The 19,036-nt window shown below is 38.3% G+C and overlaps 1 protein-coding gene across 15 annotated transcripts in view; it reads left to right on the top strand.

Annotated features, from left to right (window-relative positions):
* Positions 1-19,036, top strand: part of SEMA5A (semaphorin 5A) — a 353,459-nt gene that overhangs the window by 261,409 nt on the left and 73,014 nt on the right. For all 15 annotated transcript variants that reach the window (XM_075744800.1, XM_075744790.1, XM_075744785.1 and 12 more), the window contains 3 exons: positions 4,933-5,114; positions 7,636-7,779; positions 15,766-15,913. In XM_075744800.1, coding sequence (XP_075600915.1) covers positions 4,933-5,114; positions 7,636-7,779; positions 15,766-15,913 — 474 coding nt within the window. The remainder of the gene's footprint in view (positions 1-4,932; positions 5,115-7,635; positions 7,780-15,765; positions 15,914-19,036) is intronic.

Here is a 19,036-nt window from a genome sequence, read left to right as displayed (position 1 = left end):
TGGCATAGATTTTTCAAGCTCAGAAAACTGTATTTAATGCCATTTTCTTCAGGCTTTCCCATCTTTTTTTACAGGACATTTAGTTTCTTTTCTATTTCTTATCAAACAATTTATATAATATGATCAAATTATTTATAGTACTTTCAAAGGGTAGTTGCTTTTTACCTGTAATGTCTGTGCTCCCACTTTGAATGAAAATGTTCACTAAGATTCCAGATATATGTTTTTCTCTGCAGGATTTTTCTCCCATTTTATACTTTGAAAAAAATTCACTGGTGATATAATCTTTTCTTTTAGGATCATTATCGCTAATATAAAAGGCCATATAATATCTTTCAAAGTCCATGAATTGGAAGGGTGAATTGTATGAGTTAAGTCTCACCCACATAAATGACAGGAGTGATAATTATAATAAACTTAGTGTTAATATTTACAGTGGCTTAACACCTCTCTTTAAAAATTATTTTGAATAAATTTAATATAATAAAAAACAAACAACAAAGTGGCCTAATAAAAAGGCTTGCATTGGATTTATCTGTATTAGCATTTTAGCTCCAATCAGGAGCAACTTTGGGTCAAATACTCTGATTTTTCCCATCTGCTATTCTTTGGTTCACATTCACAAAGTGGTCCTGAAGCACACCAGCCACATTACTTTCAGATGAAATTAAACCAAAAATGTGCTCTAGCTACTTGGCATTTGATCCAGGTCCAGAGCAAGTCCAAAGTAAAGCTCACAAAATACGTATGGTGTATGTGTCAAGTCTTCAACACCAACTGTTTTATTTTCCAGATTTGCAGTTTATGTGCATACCACTTGCTGATACAGACATAGCCATTGTCTCACAGAAAGTCTGGATTCAGTCACTAGTGCAGTCCTTGCCTCCCTGATTGGCAAGTAACTAGATGCACTGTACAGTATATTCATTTGCAAATATATGGACTATATCACATCTCCCTGCGGTAATCCCACAGGCTAAATTTGGTTTCTGAGGAGGGTTTACTGGTGGCCTAGTTGGCTTGCTGCATTAGGAGGGATTACTGGAATGGGTTGGTTGGTTGATATTTGCATGAGCAGTCTGCCTGCTGCTTAGTCTTTGAATTCGGGCATTAGCCCTTATTTTCTTTCGTAGATACAAAACATGAGGCCAAGAGGGGGTGGAGGGGAGGGAGGAATGGTTTAGAAAGCAGAATTCAATTCTATTCCATTCAACTGGAAAAAAAAATTATTTAGTATCTATTATATGAGGGTTGCGTAGGATATGACAGCCTAGTCAAAGCAGGGGAGCACCAAAGGATTGCTCAGAAATTCATCCACAGCTGTGACACTTATACTGCATATCAGAGATGAAAAGATTTAGCGAGCCTGTAAAGGAATTTTGGAGTTGAGCAGATTGAGGTTGCATAATATCAGGGAAATTTTAGAATTAACTGTCTGAATTGAAAAGCGTGGTTTTACCACTTTGCTGTCTTAAACCCCTGAACTCTAAGTAACACATTATGGAACAAATTTGAAGACTTCATAGAAACTTTCCTTTAAAATAACGCTGTATTCTAGCAAACTGCAATTGATTACAATTTTGCTTAGCAAGGCTTTCAAATATTTGTTTTTATAGCATTTTTATGTGCTGCATTCACAGGATATATAAGCCAAGGTGTAACAATTTTCATTTTGTAGGCAACTGAGCTATGTGCATCCTTGACATTTGCTACATACATTTATGATAGTTGCAGGCAGAACATAACAGAATATAAGAAACCTTCTACCCTCACTCTTTTGGTTCCAATTGGTTCCAATATTTTAATTGTTAGTAAATTGTTAGTCAAACTACACTGATCTTTTTAACACTATAGAATATTTGTCAGATGAGAGCATGACCAGTTTCTTCTCTCCGTTAGATCAGAGCCTGTTTACACACTAGTTTACCCAAAAATTAAGTGTGACCAGTTGCTCTTGAGAAATTATTTCCTAGGGAATTATTCATATATCTGAATATTTATTGCCATGTCATGATAGAGCAGGGAGGGGGCTATGAGAGGTAGCTGAGCATCTGAGTTACCATCTCTCTGAACTATGAAGATCATTTGTGACAAATGTTGTTATTTTTGTTATCTTGCTTTGATTTAATTCTTAACTTGTTTTTTTTAGGTTATTGTTTCAGTTGGCATGAGTAGGCCAACTGTACATGAATATAGATAGTAATTAATGCTATGGCACATATATCTACTTCGAGCTTCTTCCAGTTGGTCAGATATCTCTATTATTCATCCAATATTTTTTATGGTAATGAAGGTTCATTGTTTTGTCAAAATATTTTCCATTGGGACCACTTGCAATCCATCACTTAAAAATACACTGTCTGACATTATCTAAGAGCTTTTACAAGGAAAGTAAAAATAATTTTTAAAAAAGTTTGGTTTGGTGTGGGGTTTTTTACATAAGTGTGCAACATGAATGGCTTTATTTTCACAACTGCATGCAGGGAAAGAGTATAGTATGGGATCTTACCTGAATTTATTAGCAGCCTCAGGAAATAGTCCAGAGCCACTGAATTCTGTACAAAGTAATCTCAAACCAAAGAGCTCGTGGCAGATTTAAGGACTGGGTCACTGAAGATGTGACCTTGACTCAGAGTGCAGAGGCACAAGCCAGGAAGACAAGGTGGGTGTAGTGAGACAAAGAAGATTGATATTTGGAGAACATTAGGAAAGAAGAAGTGACTAGAGACATCTGCAGAAGGGAAAGGTGACAAAAACAGTGTGGTAGAGAGGGAAAGCAGAGTGTAGCAGTGCCAGGAAAGTACAGCCATATTGTCTGCTTGATTGTGATTTTCCCTTTGAGGCGTGTCAGGTGGTGAAATTTTAATGGGCATAGGTTCTGCTGAGGGCTAAAAAGGCCCCTCATCAGTACATTGTGCTTTCTTATAGTCCTATGATGAAATTGTTTGATATTGCTTGTGGAAGGGAGATATTCCTAGAGAGACAGAGCAGGTTAGTCATGGGGAACAGCAGAGACTGCAGTGGGATGATCTTTACAGGAGTATGGGAAAAAGTCAAGAAAGAGAAACCTGCCATCAGTACGTGCTTCTGAGCTCAAGCTTTCAGCTAAGTTTTATGAATACTTTCCCTGCCACTTGGTATAAATCATGGTAACCATAGACAACTGTAGCTTTAGTTTATAATTGTAGGTGCAACAATAAAGATGCTTTGGTTCAGCATAGAAATAGAAAGCAGTAAGGACATTTTTACATCTCTGACATAAATTGGATTGGGGACGTACCATTGATGGTTTATGGACTATAGATTTGTTAGACCAGCAGTGTAAGAGAGTATGGGTTTACTTGTCACTTAACAAGAAGTAAGCATTTCCTGTTGTCTTATGAAAAACAACAGTGTATACTCTGCATGCGCAAAGGTCAGTGAGTTATTTTCAATAAACAGCTGTCAGCAGAATTTTGAAATGATGAATTATGGTTATGTCAGTTGTAGCTGGCAGAATATACACATAGCTGTTCTGTGGAGAAGCTATATGTGTGAAAAACAAATCATGAGAAATGTAATTAATAGTGAAATTATGGAACCTTTACCACAGTGGAACGAATCATCCAGCACCCAGCAAGGCAGTGGAAACATGTCTTGTGCTGTAATCGAATCTCTTGTATCTTCAAATTATTAGTGAAAAGTATACTTTCCTCACCACTGTTAACATGAACAATACTAAAAACAGCAAAGGGAGACACCATTTCAGACCATTTATGACAATCTACAACTATAGTTTCTATTTCAATATATAAGCAAATGTTGGTGTTACATTCTTACGCATTTGATAAAATATGCATGACCTCAACTAATACATATTTATTTTTATCTGAGTGACTTTAAATGCTATTTAGCCTGCACTTGTTAGTTGTGGTTTTTTCGCTGAAAGTTAAAATGTGACAATCAAAAAATAATCCTTTTAGTGAAAAAGTGCCATTGTTTCCATTTATGATGGCAGATTTGTCAAGATTAACACCTTGCTAAAAGAGTTAATAATATGAAAGCCTGTCTTTGTTAAGAGACCTGAAATCCCCATGTCCAGCCCCATTTTCTTTAGAAGTTCCAGTAACCATGGAGGCTGCTGCAGTTTCCATTAGCACATTTTGTATTAGCTGGACAATAAAGATTTCTTATTAATATGTGTTACGGCTTCATGATGGAAACATTCCAGTCAAGATGAGAATAGTCTGACTCTTCCAGCCAAAGGTATTGAGAATTGACTTCAGCAGGAGCAAATTGTCTCATCATGTAGGGTTAGGTGCTGCTTTTTGAAGATGTTTTTAGGATTTATGCATATAATTACATCTAGTGTTTAGAGAGGCATATTTAAAAGCACATTTCACTTTTATGAAATGGTCCTATATGACACGTGCTTCAAAAACCTGTTGCCAGAGAAAGACACTCATCATGGAGATTTGAATTTAATACATCCAGTTTTGTTACCCTGGACTGTTCTCTGCTGCCTTTTGATCTACATTTGGATTTCCACAAGCATTCTTGCACGTGCTTTTTTACAGTCAGTATACAGGTTCCTAATCACAGGTAAATTTTAGGAAATAGGGAATACTGTCATCAGAAGATAACTGGGAAAGTGAAACTATACTTCCTATTGAATCACTGTAGGCAAGTATGGTTTCGAAAGGTAATGGTTAGTTGTGATTATTGTTACTGCTATAGTGGTGGCATCCAGTGGCCCAGAGTGGTTGGAGATAGTGGGAATTATGCAGCTACATAAATTATAAGGGGAGCTTGCTGTCCGGAAGGTATACCTCTCCAGCGGAGGCTTTTACTGTTGGTGGCTGAAGGCTGCACCTCCATGTACTGCAGAATTAAGAGGTTGCATGAAGGAACTGTCAGGCCTCGGGTGAGCTTTTCTGTTGTGTTTGTTTCTAGGTGAGGAATCTGACAGTGGATGGGCATTTTGGAAACTGGTCACAGTGGAAACCTTGCACCCACACTGACGGTGCCAGTGTTGGCTCCTGCCTCTGCAGGACACGTGTGTGTGACAGTCCTGCTCCTCAGTGTGGAGGCTGGCTGTGTGAAGGACCAACCATGGAGATTGCCAACTGTTCCAGGTACACAAAACAATTTCAGGTTCTATCGTTTATGGTTTAAAAGTTTTTAACTGAATCAGAATAGAACCTACCCTTTGAAATCTCACCTGCAGTCCACGGGTCCTGTTCTGTGGATGAAACAGCTCATAGCGATGGCCACAGCAAACGAGACATTAGAAAGTGTCTCTCAGACTTTGTGGGAAAGAGAATGAGCCAGATGGCAAGTAATGATTTCAAATGCTGTGTACCAAATATTGTCCTCAGCTAATTTTAACAAAAGCTCAGAAAGAAAAAAAAAAAAAAAATCAATGCTAGGTAATATCCAAAGTAGGATACTTTTTCTCAGTTCTGTAAGTCACAGAACTTTTTTTCTGGAAGTCAGAAATGTCTACTGTTTTGGAGGTCTCATGTCACTGTTGTATTTCCCCATTCTGCCTTGGGAGAAATATTTTCATTGTATCTTTTGGTTGTATCATGGCATCTAGATCTATTGCCAGTCTGTATGCCGCTCTTTAGCCACTCTTTTGTCTTCCTCAGGCACGTAACCACTCCCAGAAAAAACAGTGAAAGCAGATCATTTCAAAGAGACTCAGAACATTGCATATTCTGAACTGCGTTAGGAGTTCATGTTTAAAACATAATACGTACTTTAATTGCAAGTTGAAACTTACATACAGGTGCATTCTGCTTACTCTCAGTGAATCTTTCTCCTTTTTGTCTCTGCTTTTTTTTTTTTTTTCTTTATTTAAACCTCAGAAGCACATCATGGTAGTGAATAAAACTGATTATCCTTCTGCACAAGATAACTGGAAGCCCTGTAAGTGGAAATAGTCAATTTTAGGGAAATTATTAAAAACATACCAATATAGTATATAACATCAGATCAGGAGAATGGTAGAAAAGATAAGCATGCTGTGAGATACTGAACAATCAAACAACAGCTATTGGCTGTCAGGTTTAGAAGGGAATTTGGAACATGATTTGGGACTTGATTCACATACTACCATTGGCAGTATTACACTACTATTTGAGCATCTTACTTCTGTTAACACTGCTATATTAGTAATTCCCAGAATTTATGGATATCAAGATATTTTGTTCATTTTATGAATTGAGTCAGACATTGCACTGACAGACAACTTATTTTGTCTGTGTTACCAGATTTATTTTTTTTTCAAAAACCTTTTTTCTGTGTTATCAACCCTTATATCCCTTAGAATAACAGGACTCAAGATGAGTGAAATTTAAATTGGTAATATTTGTGATAAGTTACTTTAATAATCTTATGTCATTTTATTACTGGATTTAATTAGTTTTCAGTGTTTAAAAGTGTTTTCAAAATTAAGTAAGGCACTATTTTAACTTTTTCTTTTATGATGAAACCTCAAGAACTCATTATAGTTTAGTTTTATTTTTCTTGATTTCTGTTTGTCTTCTACCAGTACAGAAAGTGCAAGCTAGTCATCAAAAGTTTTTTTGGGAACTGCTGAAGTGCATCATTTTTTTGGTTAGGACAGGGTATGAAATTCCTTTTGAAATGTTTGGTCTAGTATTTTTTTCCTAGGGTATATTGTGCAGAAAAAGGAGCGTCCTTTCCAAAAGTTAACAAATGCAGGGTACAGCATATGAATTCTGTTAGCTTTTTTTGTTACATCAAAAATAAGGCATTGGCGCCTTATCAGGGGATCCTACTGAAATTGTGAACTGATGCATTTTGACTGTTCCTTATTACTCTTCTTGTTTTAGAATCATAGAATCATTTAGGTTGGAAAATACCTTTAAAATCATCAAGTCCAGCCATTAACCTAACACTGACTGCCAAGTCCATCACTAAGCTATGTCCCTAAGTGCCACATCTATCTGTCTTTTAAATACCTCCAGGCATGGTGACTCAACTGGTTCCCTGGGCAGCCTGTTCCAATGCTTGGTAACCCTTTTGGTGAAGAAATTTTTCCTAATATCCAATCTAACCTCCCCTGGTGCAACATGAGGCCATTTGCTCTTGTCCTATTGCTTGTTACTTGGGAAAATAGACCAACCTCACCTGGCTACAACCTCCTTTCAGATAGTTGTAGAGTATGATAAGGTCTCCCCTGAGCCTCCTTTTTCTCCAGGCTTTAATCACTTTCCTTTCAGAAGAGGAAGCAAACCTTGACATTTTAATCTCCCTGAAAAAAAGACCCACAAATAATAATTGGAACAATATGTAATTAAAAGTTATCTTCAGAACTTTGTTACGGTAGTTTGCAGATGAAGTTTACCCAGAATAAGGTGACTGAAAGCAACTAAATAGCTTCTTATCTTTGTACTTTACTTCTTGTGTAATGGGGTCATTTTAGCAGCTGCTGATTACAAAGCATGGAATATTGGAAGGATCAGAGCACCTTTATTTTAGTTCAGTATTCTTTAAGAAATGGAACACGATGCAGTATTAATGACTTCTACAGAAATATTAATGGGCCAGATTCTGCTGTCAGTCACACCTAATCAGCCATTCGCTATGTATAACAGATGACAGAGCCTGAGCTTTTTGTTCTACCAGAAATGGAGGCTGGACACCATGGACTTCTTGGTCACCTTGTAGTACCACTTGTGGGATAGGCTTTCAAGTTCGTCAGCGTTCCTGCAGCAATCCAACCCCTCGACATGGAGGACGCGTCTGTGTGGGACAGAATCGTGAGGAGAGGTGAGTTATCTTTTTTCTACCGTCTGTTTTAATTTCTTCCGCCCAGCTTCCACAGGACATTTTCTCTTTTACCTGCCTTGTTTTTCTCTTCCCTTTCCTTTTACTCTCTCTTTAACTCCACTACCGCACAGTAGCAGAATTCCCATTAGCAAGGCTGTGGGTCTGCAGCGGTTCTTTCATCTATCACTTAGCTGCATCCCTCCCGAGCCAGCTGAGAGCTCCTGGTAGTGCCAGAGAATTGTGCTGAAGCAATGTGCTGCTGTCCCTTGAGACCCCGAAAATTGATTCTCCTTGAAAATTGATTGCAGTGTGTTTGAATTGTAACTCGCCCAGCCTCAAGACCTAGAATTCAGAGCAAAATATAGTAAGGTCACAGCACTATGTTACTGATGCTGTGAGTTCATTTTTTTCTGTCTTAAATGAATTAAGCATCTACATAACATGAAAGGAGGTTTCAAGGGCTTTGTTTTATATTCAATAAATATAATACACCTTGAACTCAAATATCTTTTAGTTAGGTTTCAGGGTGGTGGTTTTTTTATTGTTTATATATATATTAACCCCTGAGCAGATCAAGTCAGCTCAGATTTTGATTTTACCATCTACTGCTTTGGCACTGGGCTGGGTATTTTGTCACTAGCTCAGAATGTGAAGTTCAGGCCTCTGATTTCATTTTATGTGTACCCTAATGTCTCTAATTTGTAATTTGTGTGTTAGGAATTTTAACAGGAATTAATTATTTCTTTAAATCAAACTAGAATATATTAAGATAAACTGCAACTCTTTGATGCATCATGTTGTTTCCCAAGGCATGCCAAAAAGCTAGATAGCAGAAGACTGCTGTTGGTGTAAGAATTCAGAGTACTGTAGTCATCCATCCCAAGAGATGTTTCCTCTTAACATCTACTTGCAGCTTACTTCAATGTTTCTGTATGGATGATTTAGTATCCTATATTGCTGTTGGATGAAAACAAGATTCAGTAACCTTGATGACGAGTTTCAGTAAGGGATTTAATTAAACACCAACACTGGCGTTTCTTCAGATGAAGAGATTCCATTGAAGGGAAGTTGCATCACACATTTATGTATTAACAGATCATCAGGGACCTGGTCTTTTTAACTTTAAATGTAAAGGATCAGTATCACAGAACATGTGAACACTTCTTGCTGTTTCAGAGCCATGAATATTTACCATTTCATCACAGAGGAGAGCATTTTGTTATTTTGTAAATTGTGTTCCGAAAATAGATTGCCCACCCAAAAAGCCATCACCACCAAATGTAGATTGTATCTGCTGTTACATAGCTCTCTCCCAGCGTGAATAACAGTTACTGATTTTCTTGAACTGAGAGGTCAGTCCAGGGCAGGACACAATGAGACTGAATATAGACAAAAAGAGTTTAGTTTGAGTAGACTTTTTGGTGATGGACTATGAATGTTAGTAGTCCATGTTCATCTGAAGTTTAACATGGAATAAATGCCCAATAAGAAGTTTCAGAGAAATACAGAAAACTGTGAAAAATACTTCCATGATTATAGGAGAAAACGTCCAATATTAAGACAATGGGTGCACTAAAAAAGCAGTTACAGAATGGAAAATGATACTTACAATGAGTTGAAATAATAGCAGCCTAGAAGGATTGAATTTTGGTAACAGCTCTGAAAGAACAGCAGGCTAACTTTGCTTTTGTAGCCTGCAGGTTACTTGTCCTTTCCCTCTTCGTCCAGTTCAGCAGCAGTCTGGGATGTATGTGCCTGTGAGTTTACCACAGGATGCCTTGTTCTCTCATAGTACCTCGGTCACTGTTTCCTGTCTCCTTGAAACACCCTTCACTCTCACCAGCCCTGCACCTTCCTCTCACTCACTAGCTTGCTCACAGATGACCTTCCTGCCTCTACCCTGATTTTACATTATCCATGATGTGTGCTGATACTTTTGAAGTTTTCTTTCTAAAAAGTACTTTCAAAGTTTATTTCCAGAAGGTGTGGTATATGAGGAAGTTTTGTCATACAATTTGTAAAGGAGCTAGAGGAATGAAGCATCAGTTGTTCACCAGGAATTTTGCCAGCATCAGACCAAGTACTTGGGTAAACCTTTTCAGAGCTGTAAAAAACAGAGAGCCCTGAGAAACTTGCCAGCCAGGGCCCATCCCACCACCCCCAACAGGAGAGCAGGGCAAGCCTGGAGGTTGTGGCCAGATCCAACCAAGAGTCTAGATCATAGGTGGTATCGCAGCGATGAGGCAGGTCTGAGGTTCAGCTGGGAAGCCAAGCCATAGGCCAGGGTTAGGATCAGGTTTGGTGGGCAGGTCTATAGCACCAGGGCCAAGGCCAGTCCACACATTGAGGTTTAGACCATGGGCCTCTATAGCAGGCCAGGGACAAGGTCCAGCACTTCAACACCACCACCATTCAGAAAGGGGTTGATGGTCCCTGGCAGAGCTTAAATGGAGCTCCTGGGTCTGTGGGTGTGGGTAGAGTTCCCAGGTGAGGCTGTTTGGGGCCATTAGGGCTTTATGAGTGTCCTCAGGGCTCTCACAGCTTGGAGAGAGTTTTGAGCTGGAGGGTAATGGATGCCAGTATTTTTGGTAGTCCTGATTCATGGCTTTGCTCTAGTACCAGAGTTACATCTGCATCAAATGGAAACACTTCCTTTGAGAATTGGGCCTGATACATTTAGGCAGACTGAGCAAATATTCTATGTGCAGTAACTCCTAAGAAATGTTTACCTCAGCTTTGTATCCAGAGTACCAATAAGCAGCTTCTCAGATTTTTCTCATTTAAATTTATTGATGCTTATAAATAGCCTAACATTTTACTCTTTTAATGGCACAGCTCATATGTAAAATGAATATATGTGTAGTCTTTGTAAAAATTAGAATTAGTTGGTTTAGACATTGTGTGCATTTGTCTTTATAAAAGTGCATATTCATGTCACCTTCACATGTTCAGGGGCATAAATAAAGGATTCAGTTTCCACAGCCAACATTGTGCCAAACTTTGAAACAGCTTTTTAATGAAGAGTGATTTCAGTAGAAGTCCAGTGCATAACTTCATAGAAAGCAAACACAGAAAAGTCAGTGTATAGCTGAGGTAAATTCACCTGCAGATGTGAATGCATATTCAGTTTGAGAGTATTTGTTCATGCATTAAGAACTAAGTGTTTGTCTAGGTTATGTTTGGTTTACATCATGAAAGCCATGATCTATCATGGCTAATGTATCAGGCAGCTCTGTGCTTGCTGGTCATTCCCTTGAAATCAGTGGCAATATTTACCAATTTAAAGTGTTGCAGATAGGTTAAGCTGTTGCATGCTCTGCTGCTAAAGGGATGTGTGTGAGGGTGGAAAACAGTTGAGACATTGCAGCAAAGACTCATATTACAAAGCAAATTCGCCTTGTAGAAATAGGTCAAAAGTGCAGCTGATGTGCGTTTAGCCAGAATATGGAGAGGGAGCAAAACTAGTATTTTAACAAAATTTGCTAATCAGATAAAATCATTTTGTAGTTAATACTCCAGATGGAAGACATCCTGATGAATTCCTTAGGGGCTTAAAAATTTCTTTTTCTTCCTGTATGAGAAATATTCACCAAAGCTGCTGGAAAACTCCCTAGGTTTTAGGTTATAGAGTCTGCAATATTCTGTCTTGACTTTTTCATTGAGTGAAAATGTTTGTCCTCTCCTTTCTGTGGAAGAAGCTGTGGATGTGGGCTCATTAAGTCCACTTGTCTCCCTCCTATCTGTGCAGAAATGAGGAACATTAGAATGAGAATCCCCTGCTTTTAGTGAGTCTAGTTATCTTTTATTATGTAGGAAAAAAAGAAAGAAAGAAAGCATGGCAAATCAGAAGTAGAAAAATAAATTGGCTGCAGATGAGTTGATGTTTGAAAGCCCTGGAAGTTTTTGGGTGTATTAGAAGATTAGAGACAGTACATTTTGTCACCTTTTTTTTGTACAATCCTCAGCAGATATTCAGAGCTTTTGGGCTTGTTTCCATGAGAAGGAGGAACTGCTGAGAGTCAAGTGCCTGCTCTGGGTAGCACTGCTTGATTCCGAGCGGTGTGAACAAGCCCGGTCCCCTTCAGCAGAGCAGATCAAACACCACGAGGCTTTGGGCTTGCTTGTGCTCCCATGGCTGTCTTGTCTGCTGGGAAGTGTGTGCTCACATCTTTGCTTTCTCTGCTGCCTCCTGTTCTTCCACAGAAGCCCCTGGGAGCACATGCCCCAGCCCCAGCCAGCTTCCACAGTCTCCTGGGTGGGGAATTCTGTCGATTCAGCAGTTTCAATCCAATAAGGCATGTGTGTGCATCGTGTGTCTGCCTTCAATTAAAGGAATCCAGCATTCCCATCTATCTCAGTATAGTCTGTGCTTCCCAGTAAGTCACCAGCTGGTAATCACAAGTACCCACCACATAACAGTATATTGCATAGGAATGGGCAGGCAGTGGTGAAGGTTAGTTTTTTCTTAAATATATGCTTGTATAATATAGTTCAAAATGAAGAACTATGTGTTTAAATTAAGTAGCATCTCTCTGTGAAATAAAAAGGCGTATTTGTAACTGTGTTGCAGTTAGCCTGTGGTACTCAGTGTTGCATGAAAACACTGAAATAAATTGACATTTTACTAAAAGCTGTGATCTTCATAGGAAGAAGAAGAGTAATTCCAGTTGTACTAGAATTGCCTGGAGTAAAAATTAAAAAAATTACTGTAGGAACTAGTGGTTGTGGACACCACTGGACAGAGGGATGTTCTCCTTTCCCCCAGTATGACAATTCCTTTATTAGGGCATTTGAACTTGGATTCACTGCAAGGGGGAATGGGAAGGGTCACTGTACAAAACCCACATTCTCTAGCCTGTTCTCCCTTCTGACCTCATTGCAGTTAGATTAGGGGAGAGGGCAGTGGTTTCACAGATTCAAGTTTCTTGCATTGCATGTTTTGTTGAATTACTGTAAAATGTTAGCCCTGTAGGTCCTGAGAACAAAATTAAAAGGGGAAGAAAGAGCAAAAGGGAAAAAGGGTTACTGAGTGACTTGAAATGCAGCCAAGAAGACATATAATGAAACTTGGCTGAAAGCCCCGTGCTGTAGCACAGCTCTCAAAGATCAATTGCAGGGATGTCTCTAGCTGTGAAAACATACCTGGTGTTTTCAGAGGCTGACTGGCTGAAATGAAAATAAGATTCTAATTGTATGCTGTGTTGTGTTTCTTTCCTTTTCCTTAAAAAAAAAAAAAAAAAAAAAGGGAAAATTGCCATTCACTTCTGTTGATTTTTTAAAAACAGTTTTCCTAAATTGATGTTAAGTAGCTTTCATTGGCATTTTAGGGCTTTTTTGAGTTTCATCTTGTAGTTTCAGCTGCATCTTTAAATAGTGTAGGTTCCGAGAATTTGCCAGCCTTTGAAGTGCTTACTGAGTCAGTCCTTAGGTTTCTTTTCTGTCTTCCGCTTAAGTGAGCAAGCAGATGATAGGGCACATTGACACTAAAAGAGGTGCTGTATAGCGTCATGAATCTCATCTCAGTGAGATTTGTCACATCTGACTTCACGTGTCCACTAACGTGAGTGATTATGCTTGAGACAGGTGTCTGAGCTTCCACTACAGTCTGTAGAAATCTAGCCAATACAGGCTGTGGAGAACAGAGCAATTTGTCTCCTTCTAATGTATATTCCTAAATTTGGTCAAATTAATCATTCTAGCCTCCATAGCTTGTATTGACATTTCTATTGGCTGTAATGGGAGCTTAGATGTCTGTCTCCTATGCAGCCTTTATAATCAATGGAGAGAAATCAGTATATTGAGGGCTGTATTTGTATGATCTACATTAAGCATTTGCTTTAGGGTGACATTAATCATGTTTTTAAAAGGGCTGTTTCTTTCCATGAACTGTTGCTCACATTTAGGTGACTACTTCATTTCTAGACAGCTACACTGTACTTGCTTATATTTTAAGGCGAGATGAGTCCCACCCTTAATTTTACTTTTTGCATGTCTGAATATTGGTAATGGTTGACTTCATGGCAGACTTGCTTTATCCTATGTGTGTGTCCCAAATTAACTTAGCACATCTTCATTAAGAACTAACGAAATTGTGCGAAATATGTACTCATTTTACTAAATAAGTGGTGATGTTACACATATGTTTTGCTGGGTACATGTTCTCAACAAATGATCATGAATCACAAAAATCACATCAATGACTGCTAGTGACAAAGAATGTGTGCAGCTTTTTGAGTTTTGGGGGAGGAATATCCAGGCACAGAACATTCCTCTGCATCTTTAGTGATAGCATAATGTGAACTGTGAATCACAAATATTAAACATGCAGGAGGAAAAAAGGTAGTTTATATATAAGCTACTGTTGAAAAACATTTATCCAAATCATGCACTGAAGAATTCTGAGATGGCAGATTCATAAATATTGAGCGTTTGGGATTTTTTTTCCTCAGTTTACTAGTAAACTGCAGAGGAGGTCAATACAAGCTGTTAATAATTTCCTTAGCTATACAGAAACACAAAACTAAATGTCACTCCGCTATTTACCCCACTCCCAACCTTTTAGATTTTGATGGAGTTGCTCAGACCTTAGGACAAATTCTGAATCATAGGCTCCAGCATATGTGATAAACCTACTGCTGTATATAACATACACAAACAACATTTTTTTTTCCACAGAATTCTGAACATGCAAGTTCCTTAGTAATGAAGAATTAGAGCTTGAGGATCTTGGGGCTTTCTGCAAAGAAGAAAAATGTTGTTATGGTTATTCTTGTTGAAAATGACAACAGTTTATACTGTCATTTCTCTTTTCGTAGAAAATGAATTACTAGAGTATTAGAGTCAGTTTTCATTGCAGGAGAGTGCAAAGTGATGGAAACTTGTTAGAATGGGAAGAAGACAGTGAATTTTGGATGGCTGATGTAAAAAATGAGGAAATATTGTAACTGATTGATTTGTTTGTTCAGGACAGTCAGTAGTTGGAACAAGAGCCACCCAGCCACGTCCATAAAATATTAGAGCACTCCTTCAGGGTCATCTGTTTTCTGAATATCTGTCATGGCTTTGCTTTATCTGAAATAACTGCTTGGTCTCTTTACGAGCCCCAGTCACACTTGCTGGTGGCCCAAATCCGTTGGACCTGTGTAGAGGGTTCTTACTAAGCAGCATATACTATGGCTGGAGTTATTGGATGGCACAGTCAGAAAAGTCAGGAGTCTTAGGATTTTACAAGAAATGAAAAAACCTCACTAAAAGTTGGGACCCTCCCACATATCTGAATGTCGTCTTAGAATGTGACCGCTCAGTAGTAAAATAATCCTGCTTCCCTCAAGAACCTAGCAGGCCTCTGAATCAGTTTGCAGCCCACTGGGAAATCCTTCAAAGATTATAATAGCTGAAAACACCCTTTAAAAGATAAATAATAACATTATGAAAACAGTGCAGTTCTTTATGCCTATAATCAATGTTTTAGCTTTTATTTTACGCATAAAAGTGGAGACACTGTGGAAAGCAAAAAGCAAGTTTAGCTCTCTGAAGAGGATGGAGATGGATCCTAATAAATGCTCAGCTGGAGACTGATAAAAGACTGCTTACGTAAATGGTTGCTTTCCGTTTGGTTGACTCACTTCTGCCCCAGATGTATAGCCAGAACTGTTTTTAATAAAGTAGTTGTCAACCTTGCTTACGTGCTTGCAGTACAATAGCATGGCTGTATCAATCACATGGATTGTATAAAGGCACTGAATAAAGCAAACAAATGCTTCGCCCACGCAATGACAGCCTGAAAAAAAAACCCTCTCAAATGTTTAAACACTGTGCAGTGTGACAACTGTTAGTTCAGTGCTTTATGAATAGAGAGGGGCCCTTTGTATAAAGCATTTCCCTGTACAAATATCTATCTGAATAATGCAAATGTGGGACTTTTGGGGGAGGCGTTGTCTTGGTACTAAATAGATTCTTTGCCTCTTCGTTTGCCTCTTCTCACAGGTACTGCAATGAGCATTTGTTGTGCCCCCCTCATGTGTTTTGGACAGGCTGGGGTCCATGGGAGCGCTGCACTGCTCAGTGCGGAGGAGGGATCCAGGCGCGGCGTAGGATGTGTGAAAATGGTCCTGACTGTCCCGGCTGCAGTGTGGTGAGTAATTCTCAGCTCTCTTCAGCAAACATCTGTGGCCACACGCCATGGATGTCCCTATGTCCATAGGGCACGCATGTATGTCAGTATGCTCAACCCCTAACATGAGTCACCAGAGTCTGTTTGTCTCTCTGCTGCTTGTGTGTGCTGAGATTCACACAGTTTATCAGAAATATATATAATTCAGCTTTTTCACAATATCATCTAGAATATAAGCTTACTGAACTAAGCTTGAATAGCAATAGTGATCTTAGCATGGCAGCAGCCTAGCAGCTGTCAGCCTTTGAAGCTAAAGTGGGACAATTTTGAGTGAATAGAAGTGCTTTAAGGGTATCAAATTTATGAAAAGAAACATATGGGAAAGCATATAGGGTTTTTTCTTATATCTGAGCAAATATAGGTGATGGGTTTTATGTGATGGGAACACCAAAATGGGAGATTGCTTTCTTGAAGATGAATGAGATGATGCATAGTAGTATATGGGTGAAGGAGAGAAATGTAGCAGAGACATGTAGAGAACAGGGTGACACATTCACTGCTGTACACTGGGAAGATAACCTCGGTGTGAGTATTCCTGAAGGGGCAACACTGTCAAAAACAGAGGAAAGGATATTGTTGCAGGACAATGAGAAGCTGAAGCAAAGTCTTAGCAAGTGTAGATGAATATCAGAAGATGAACCTTGGGGTGCTGTTTCATGAAAATTTGAATTCTAATGGTGGATTGTTACTGAAGGGGGAATTATGTACAAAGGCGGGTGAATATTTGAAGTGGCCAAAACTGCAGAAGACAGCTTCTGCTGATGAATGACAGATGGTAGTGTTAATCTCCCCAGTGACCAAGAATGAGCACAGCTCAAAGGAAAAATGAGAGTTCAGTTTTAGCCATGTTGTGCTTAATGGCTAGGCCTAATGTTGCACACTAAGGAACATATACTCAATTTTGTTCCAGAATATTAAAGATGTTGAAGAAAAATACTTTTTTTTTTCCACATATTAAACCAATTTTTACATGCCTTCATTTCAGAGAGTAAGCTTAATTCTAAGATTTGTCATCATCTGTGGTCTCTTTGTTAGACTGCCAGTAATTCAATACTAAAGAAAGGATCATTTATTACCTTTTTCTAATTTTAAAGTTTTGTGCATTTTCCCAGGATTTGTTCTCAATATTTATCCTGGTCATAGAATTGCATTTTCAGTAGATTGAAAACATCCAACAGGTTTGTTCTTGTCTTTCAGCTGAACTTTAAGAAGTAACCTAGTAACTTAAAATTATACCAAGTTTTCCAAAATATTTGTCTCCCCCTGATGGTACACAAGAAAAGCAGACCTATAGTCTAGATCTATTGTTAAACCTTCCTGACTAGCATAGAAAAGAGCACAATCTGAAGGTTTTCTGTCTCAGTCATACCTGTTTATCCCATACTAATGTTTGTGAAAGAAAGCAGTATTTTGTTTTGCCATGGTCTCAAATGAAAAAAAAATGTAGCTCTGATTTTCTCAGGAAGCTCCATGAGGAAAGTAGGAAAACCTTTAGTGTAAAAATTACTTAATAATAACTGATTTGAACTTAATGTTACTGGGGCTTGTAATTTATTACTAGCCTTAGCATGTTATCTCTGCTGTGTTCAAAACAGTTACCAGTTCAGCTATGGAAATGTTTTGAGGTGTTTTTTTTTTAATTAATTAGAAAATTATTGCATTGATGGTTTCAAAAAAGTGCTTAGCTTTGGAGTACATAGTTGTCTTGCTAATACTTATGCACCAATGACCTAAGGCGGAAATCCTCTATAAACCCTGGTATTCTTGCAAGACAAAGGACTCAAGTATAAAAATCTGTGTTCTGTTTAAATTTCAGTGAATTTGTACCTGGAAGTTACCTGTCTTGAGTCAAAAGTTTTGCAGCCATAGTAGGACCTTGTCAACAAGTGTACTTGGAGAAAAAAGTACTTTATTTCTTCTAAAAGTTTGTTTCATTAATATAGGAAAGAGCAATCTGAAATATTTTTATGCCTTCTTGTAATTGTTGAATGGATCAAATATTTGTATTCATAAAATCCTAATAAATGTGGAGCAAGAATATCAAAACTTGTTTATTCATCAGAGTTTCTTCTGCTTCAACCAAAGTTTTGGTTTTATTGTTGTAGGTATATATCCTTCAAAACAATTAGAATTATCGATTTTTACCATAGGAGAATAAAGGAGAAGTTATTGTGCCTTATTACTACTAATTTCCTGTCTTTACTGGTGGTAGTGATATTAAACTGAGGTGGTGAAAGATATTTACTGAATTTAATTTGTTTTTAAAACCTTTTATTCTGAGTATCTCAGAGCACTTGGAAAGCTAAATAACCTTGGGAAAAGTTGCAATGAAATTGTTAGTAATCCACCCTGTCTACTGGATATCAGATCCAGAGTAAAAGATGTTCTGAGCCAAACTTTTGCCAAGTGAATTAACATTATAGCTGAGAATAGACTCAAGAATTTAAAATGCCCAGTTCTCTCTTTCAACCACTAGATGATAGCTTTAATCTAAAAGGAGACTCTCCAGGTTTCTTATTTACCTTCAGTGAGAATGAACTCTGGGAAACTGTCACAATGTTTGAATGGCGTGAGTTGCCATAGGTCTTCTGCAGCTGTATGGTTCGGAGTCTGTGGTCTGTAAAGTCAAGACTTGTGTTTGTAAAAAGTGGGAAAGAAAAATGTGTAGATAGAGGACTGGAGAACGTATCATTTAATAAGGTAATAACTATGTTAGGCTTCATTTCATCTTGAAATGAAAAGAAATTTTTGATACATCAGAGGTGTAGGGTGTATAAACGCTGTCTTGGGATCCCTTTTGAACTATGCCAATTCTTTGTTTTTAGAACCATTTTTCATTGGGGGCTGGGGGAGAAAAACAACAACTGTTTTTATAAGGCTTAAGGAAGTCTTACAGGTTGTTTGCCAGCAGTATCAGGGGACCAGATTTTACGTCGTAGGAGAATCTGCCTCTTCTGTTTTCCAGTCTGCAACCAGGCTGTGAGACTGCAGTATAGCCAATCCTAATCTATCTAGTTGTTCTCATTTTGCTGCTTTTACCAGATTCACGGCTGATGTCTGTGTCCACCTAATGATTTATACCTC

This window comes from Balearica regulorum, chromosome 2 (genome assembly GCF_011004875.1).
Source record: "Balearica regulorum gibbericeps isolate bBalReg1 chromosome 2, bBalReg1.pri, whole genome shotgun sequence".
NCBI lineage: Eukaryota > Metazoa > Chordata > Aves > Gruiformes > Gruidae > Balearica > Balearica regulorum.
This window is presented reverse-complemented; position numbering and strand designations above follow the sequence as displayed.